General features: G+C 41.8%; 1 protein-coding gene across 3 annotated transcripts in view; it reads right to left on the bottom strand.

Annotated features, from left to right (window-relative positions):
- Nucleotides 1-540: 540 nt before the first annotated feature.
- The window catches only part of stat4 (signal transducer and activator of transcription 4), a 33,964-nt gene continuing 26,944 nt past the window's right edge, over nt 541-7,560 (bottom strand). For 2 of the 3 annotated variants that reach the window (XM_029703420.1, XM_029703421.1), the window contains exons 19-23: nt 7,301-7,437; nt 6,741-6,932; nt 2,109-2,154; nt 1,815-1,914; nt 541-974 (exon numbers count right to left, since the gene is read on the bottom strand). In XM_029703420.1, the coding sequence (XP_029559280.1) occupies nt 951-974; nt 1,815-1,914; nt 2,109-2,154; nt 6,741-6,932; nt 7,301-7,437 (499 nt within the window). In that variant the 3' untranslated portion in view covers nt 541-950. Of the gene's footprint in view, nt 975-1,814; nt 1,934-2,108; nt 2,155-6,740; nt 6,933-7,300; nt 7,438-7,560 lie in introns of those variants that run through there. The other variant, XM_029703422.1, reaches the window with a different exon arrangement.

Here is a 7,560-nt window from a genome sequence, read left to right as displayed (position 1 = left end):
ATCGGTAAATTTGACGCGCATTCGGCCTTTATATTACTGTGTCATAGGCTACGCTGCGGCAAATGTAGGCCTACCTGTGACAAGAAAAAAGTGATCATGGTGATCATGATGAGATGATAGCTCTACATGCATTGTGAACTGTGCACCATACTGAGATGGGCTGTCTGTCATCGCATATAATTTAACAGTTCCATTTCACACCATGCTGTTCATATAAAAAATGTATAAAAATGTACTGGTTTCTCGCAGTTATTTATCACGGGAAAAGGGAGTGGATAAATCTCATTAACCGGGTTCCCACTATTCAACCCTACTATCATGTAATGAATAGCACTATAAAAGTTTAATAAATTATTATTTATTATTATTACCTACAGGTATACTATTACTCAGTAGTAAAGACAGTTGAAAGGGGGAAATCATATTTTGTTTAACCCTTTTTCTGGTGGAAAGGCACGTCAATGAAAATGTGACCATTACACCTTGGGCTCTAAGTGCAAAAATATCAAATTGGTAAACTAATGAAAACACAATAAGTGATTAAAGTGATAATAAACATTTATTATTTGTACAAAACTTGTTCTTGATAGCGGGGCATAAGACACTATATATATATATAATAACATACTAACATTACTTGTGCACGCAGACACAAACAGAAAGCAATAGTGTGCTTACACAGAAGTAATAAAGATGTCAATTTATGAGTAGTGATATAACAAGCTGGATGTACCACTGCATGTAATATCTACTTTATGCTCAAAACATAATATTATACCTTTGTATTCATGACAAAGGGCTCAAAGACAATACTAACAGTTGGGTAGAAGAGCAATGTATTGTGATCAGATGTAAGAGAAAATTACACTTGTACAGGGATTCAGTAGAGATTGTAGGCCACTAGTCGGAGAACAGTGAGTTACTTGGCATACTCTGCAGGTCATCTTGTGTTACTCGGAGTACGGAGATCTCATCTGTAAAAGTCAAACAAAGTCTTCACGATGACTCAATTCTTTTACAAAGGAACATCATCTTAAAAGCCATATTTAAGGTCAAAGCCAGAGCAGAGATAAAGTCAACCTAGGCTTCTGAACCTCGTTCATCTCCAGAGAGTTTTAATACCTTGCCGCGGTGTAGCCTTGTCCCAACCTGTACATGACGTGTTCTATAGCCAACTCTTCTATCATTACTATACACCATACACCAAGTCAGTTGTGGTCAGTGCTGTTTAAGCTTTTTTATGCGCATGGCCTTATTTCTATTACAGCATATTGGATGACTGTCATTCATATTCCATTCACCCAGCTCAATGTAACATCAATAGGCTTAGGCTACTACATGATGCTCAAATTTTCCCTATGCCCATCATGAGGTTGCTACAACCTAGCCTATGAATGAAAGTTTTAAACGTCGGTGCACAGGTCGAAAGACAAATTGGAGTATTCAAGGTGGCAGACAGTGACACATTCAATACCGCCTTGCACACTCTAGCTGATCTAGGGTGTAAACACTAGTCCAAACAGTTGCAGACAAGAGTTTGTATTGGACAAATTCAGGTAGGTTTAGCCCCGTTTTGTTTCGGCTTCCTCCTCTGAGGAGCCTCCACTCATACAAGTGTAACAGAGTTGAAAATGCATTTCTTGTATTATCACCAAAATTGAGACAAAGGTTATTGTATACCAGCACCTACTGGCTTAGAAAGGCAACTGTGTATCTGCAATGATGGAAGAGTTGGCTACATTAGATAGGCCTACAGTTTGGGACTAGGCTAGCTGCAGTGTGTCTGTTTAAGATAGGGCGGTTACTGTACTCACGGCAGTCTCAATCTCCAAGGGGCTGAGGTGCTGGGTGAGCATGTCAAACATCCCAGGGGACATGGGGGGTTCTGGGGAGGAGCAGGGGGGAGGTGTGGTTCTAAGGGCGGGGGCGGCAGCAGTGGAGAGAAAGAGAGAGAGAGATATAAGTCAACGGAATGGTTTAGACTATAGAAACAAAGGATATCTAACATAGCCTAATATTTCGGATACACATCTTCGGCGCAGGTCTGCATTCAACTCCTGGTATGCACAGATTACAAGGTCTTAACAAACTTAAACTTAAGTACTCACTGCAAAGTTGAGATGGGGATCAGCATAGATGGTATGTATGGAAACACTGCAAGAAGATAAAAAAAATAGGAGATTATGGGCATGTTAGTAAACAACCATTCAAATTGTTGGCAATATCAACCCTGCTTCCCAGTTCCAGAACATTTGGTTGTCCAGTTGTGCTGATGATTATACAATGTTTGTATAAAACATTCCCCTGGCGTTGGAAGAACATTCCCAGAACACATTTAGTCTTTTCTTTAAAAGGTTCCCAGAATGTTTCATTAGGTTGTGGGAACAGTCTGGTGGGAACATTGTGGGGACATCACAAAATATATGTTCCCAAATCACAAAAACTTACCAGTTGTGCGGATGATTATACAATGTAACATTTTTACATTCTTTCAAAGTTCCTAACAAATTTCTTTAGGTTGTGGGAACAATGTCGGGATATGACAAGAGATAGGTTCCCAAAACACAAAATCTGTCCAATTGTGATGACATTTGTGATGTCATCAATTGTGATGACATGTTTGTATCAGGGTGCACAAAACATCCCCTCAACGTTCTTTGAATTGTATTCGTATTTTCCCAGAATGATAAAATTAAGTTTTGAACAGTCCAAGTGTCACGTCTACTCCCGCTCCTGCCCTCCGGCGTTCGACGTCGCCGGTATAATAACCACCAGTCCTGGGATCCATCATTACGCACACCTGCAGTGATCATCAGGCTTTCCTGGACTCCATTACCTCACTTATTACCTCCCCTATATCTGGCACTCCCTTAGGTTCTTTCCCCAGTCAGTATTGTTTATGTGTTTCATGTCTATACACTACTCGTGTTTGTTATATTGTTCAATGTTCTGATTATTATTAAACTCACCACCTGCACTTGCTTTCCGACTTGCTTTCCGACTACACTACCGTTCAAAAGTTTGTTGTCACTTAGAAATGTCCTTGTTTTTTAAAGAAAAGCAATTTTTTTTGTCCATTAAAATAACATCAAATTGATCAGAAATACAGTATAGACATTCTTAATGTTGTAAATGACTATTGTATCTGGAAACGGCTGATTTTTTTATGGAATATCTACATAGGCGTACAGAGGCCCATTATCAGCAACAATCACTCCTGTGTTCCAATGGCACGTTGTGTTAGCTAATCCAAGTTTATCATTTTACAAGGCTTATTGATCATTAGAAAACCCTTTTGCAATTATGTTAGCACAGCTGAAGACTGTTGTCCTGATTAAAGAAGCAATAAAACCGGCCTTCTTTAGACTAGTTAAGTATCTGGAGCATCAGCAATTGTGGAAGGCCAGTTGTATTGCTTCTTTAATTAGAACAACAGTTTACAGGCTCCAAATCGCCAGAAACAAATAACTTTCATCTGAAACTCATCAGTCTATTCTTGTTCTGAGAAATGAAGGCTATTCCATGTGAGAAATTGCCAAGAAACTGAAGATCTTGTACAACGCTGTGTACTACTCCCTTCACAGAACAGTGCAAACTGGCTCTAACCAGAATAGAAAGAGGAGTGGGAGGCCCTGGTGCACAACTGAGCAAGAGGACAAGTACATTAGTGTCTAGTTTGAGAAACAGATGCCTCACAAGTCCTCAACTGGCAGCTTCATTAAATAGTACCAGCAAAACACCAGTCTCAACGTCAACAATGAAGAGGCGACTCAGGCATGCTGGCCACAAGGTATTTCTCGCACTACCCCCCAGGGTATGGAGAGCCTTTATGGAGAAGCTTGAGGTCACGATCAGCCTCACTTCTGGGTATAGGCCTCAGTCGAACGGGCAGGTGGAGAGGATGAACCAGGAGCTGGGGAAGTTCCTGAGGAGTCACTGTCAGGATCGGCAGGGAGAGTGGGCTCGATTCCTTCCATGGGCGGAGTACGCCCAGAACTTGCTATGTCACTCCTCCACTGGGTTGACCCCCTTCTAGTGTGTTCTGGGTTTTCAGCCGGCCCTGGCTCCGTGGACCCCGGACCAGACCGAAGCTCCTGCGGTTGATGAGTGGTTCAGGTGCGTAGAAGAAGTGTGGAGCGACGCTCGCGTGAGACTCCAGCGTGCCGTCCACCATCAAAAGGAGCAGTGTGTACCACCCCTGTGTACCACCCTGGGGACCGTGTCTGGCTTTTTACCAGGAACCTCCCACTCCGCCTGCCCTGCAAGAAGCTGAGTCTCCGGTTTGTGGGGCCGTTCAAGGTTCTCCGGAGGGTCAACGACGTGACGTATAGGGTACAGCTTCCCAGTGACTAGCGTATCTCACCTTTTTATGTCTCCATTCTCAGGCCGGTGGTTCCTGGTCCCCTAGCTGATGCTGTCCCCCATGACACCCCCCTGGACTATGCCGTCAGATCTCTACTAGACTCCCAACGTCGTGGGGGTTGGCTCCAGTACCTGGTGGACTGGGAGGGGTATGGCCCAGAGGATATTCTGGATCCCAACATCATCCGTGATTTCCACCTTCGCTGCCCGGATCGGCCCCCTCCTCATCCTCTAGGCCATCCTTCTGGTCGGCGTTGTCCTGTGGCTGAAGGGGGAGGGGGGATACTGTCACGCCTATTCCCGCTCCTCCCCTCCTGCATTCGCCGTCCCCGGTATACTAGCCACCGGTCCTGGGATCCATCATTACGCACACCCGGCATTAATCATTACGCGCACCTGCACGTCATCATTAGGCACACCTGGATTCCATTACCTCACTTATTACCTCCCCTATATCTGGCACTCCCTTAGGTTCTTTCCCCAGCCAGTTTATGTGTTTCATGTCTATACATTACTCGTAATTGTTATATTGTTAAATGTTCCGATTATCATTAAAGTCACCATCTGCACTTGCTTTCTGACTCCCGGCATATACGTTACACCATGGAGGTGTTGTACATTACACCATCTTAATGTTGAGGAAATTAGTTGTACAACTCATGTGGAAACACATATGGAAATTATTCGAAATCACATGACAATCCATCAACATTAACTGAATATTCCAGGAATGTTTCTTTGAACAACTTCTATTGCGCCAACATTTTATTGCCGAAGTATGTTCAGGGAAAGTTAGTAGAACCAACATGTCATAATGTCACACTGTAACTTTATGAGACCATTGTAGCAATATTCCATGCTCGTTGGTGTTTTGAATAACATATCCATCAACATTAGCAGAACGTTCCTGTAATGCTTCTTCAGAACCACTTCTATTGCTCCCACATTTTGTTGCGGTAGTATATTCTATGAATATGACCGGAACATTGGGTTACATTCCCTGGCAACCTAATGAGAACCTTAGGGGAATGTTCTGTGGTAGTTTCTACAGATATTGTGAAGAACATTTTAGTGAATGTTAGGAGAACATTACAAGGATAATTAATTTCAAAACGTTTTTAGAAAACATATTTGGTGATCAAAAACATTCTTTCAATGTTTGTGGGATGTTATCATCCTAATGTTAGCTCAAACCCTAACTAGAATTTAATGGGAATGTTAGCTGATGTTGTGGGAAGGTTCCCAGTTTGCTGGGCTGCTGGTTGTTATCAATACACATAATTGGTTGTTAGGCCTATACAGGGTCTTAATTTGACCACCTGGTTGCTGGATAAATGTTCCTGTGCCACAGGAAATGAAAACTTGAAATGTACTTGAGGTTTAAAAATGCTTCCAACGTTTGTAATTTCAACTTTAAAATGTCAGACTTGATTTGCCAAAACAAAAAATGTATCAATCTATACTAAAATGTATTAATTATAATCCACAAAGTAATTCACATTTCTTTTTGCTGCAGGATTATTTTCCTGCTGTGAGAAACTGGTCAATTCAAGATCCTATACCTGGGAAGGTGTCTCGGATGACATCTCCATTAATGTTAGCGAAACGTTCCAGTAATGTTGTTTTCTCAGAAGCAATTTAATTGAATCCAGACATGATTGCTGAAGAACGTTTAGGGAACGTTATTGGAACAATCATGCCATAACGAAAACTATAACTTTAGGAGAGCATTGTGGGAATATTCCCTGCTTGTTGTTATGGGTGTTCTTAATAACATCTCCATCAACATTAGCAGAACGTTTCCATAATGTTTTCTCAGAACCAATTCTATTGCTCTCCCATTTTGCTGCGACAGTATGTTCTAAAAACATTACTGGTACATTGTGTTATTACATTACTTGGAAACCTAATGAGAACATTTGAGGAATGTTCTGAGGTGGTTGTTAAAGATGCTGTGCGCAACATTTTATTGAATGTTAGGAGAATATTCCAAGGATAGTTCAATAAAAAAATAAGAAAAAATACATTTTCTTATCAAAAACAATCTTTGAATGTTTTGGGGTTGTTATTATCCTAATGTTAGATAAAACCTTAATTAGAACTTCATGTGAATCTTAGCTATTGTGCTGGGAATGTTCCTGGTTTGCTGGGTTGTTTATGAGCGATAATTGCATGTTGCACACCAATTCCCAGTAACTAGGTAACACACAGTTAAAAACACATCACCACCTAACAATGAGTAGAAAATGATGCAATCCCATAACATACTTACTCTCACTCACAGAGAAGTTGCTGGAACCTAGGTGGTCAGAATTATTTTATATACAGTACAAACCAAAACCCTCTCCATCATAAACATGTCTTGGCAGACATCTTGCCTTTGTTCTGCTGGCTGTTGTAAAGTCGTCCGAAGGCCTCGTCTTTGGGGATGTCTGGGTAGAGGAACTTTAGTGGGTTCTCAGGGACCTCTCCGTCTGTGATGACCTTGTAGTCCCGGATAATGTCGGCAAACGGGAGAGCGCTGAGGCGTGATTTGGTGTACGGCTCCACCGAGATGAACTTGGCCTCTCCTGTTGACACAAACACAACCAAAGCGCCAATCAGATTTAAATGTTTACAGAATCAATGTTAAAGACACTGTGGAAGTTTAGATGCTAATTGTTTTGTGGATTTCAATGTTGACTGCATGGTTCAGATAAAATATGAATCAATTTATTATCTTATGAAACCAAACAAATCACTAGTTTTGGGCAAACAATATGATTTTACTAATGGGTGTGGGGAGGTGTGACCCTTTATGTCTAATCAGGTAATTTCTGGACAATTTTTCTTTCCATGTAGGGGTCCCCTTTTGGCTCAAGAGCAGATGCAAAAATTCCAAATAGTGAAGATAATTCTTTCACGACACCACAGTAATTTACAGCCGAGCAGGCCTCACCACTATCGGACTGCTCCACCCAGGTGAAGGTGATCCCGCCCAGGTGGCTCTCGCTGAAGCGCAGCAGGAAAGTCCCAGGCTCCTTGTCCTTCAGACGGGCCCTCTCAGTCTCCTTACTGACAAAACCCATGATGCAGCTGAAGGAAGCACACCCAAAACACACCATCAGTTACAGCACCGTTACATTATTTATTTTACACCCACTGATTTAACAGTACACTGTGGTCTAAAGCCCTGAGCAGTGAATAGATCAATCCAGT

Source organism: Salmo trutta, chromosome 20 (genome assembly GCF_901001165.1).
Source record: "Salmo trutta chromosome 20, fSalTru1.1, whole genome shotgun sequence".
Lineage (NCBI taxonomy): Eukaryota > Metazoa > Chordata > Actinopteri > Salmoniformes > Salmonidae > Salmo > Salmo trutta.
The sequence above is the reverse complement of the archived record's forward strand: the minus strand, read 5'-3'. Positions and strand labels throughout refer to the sequence as shown.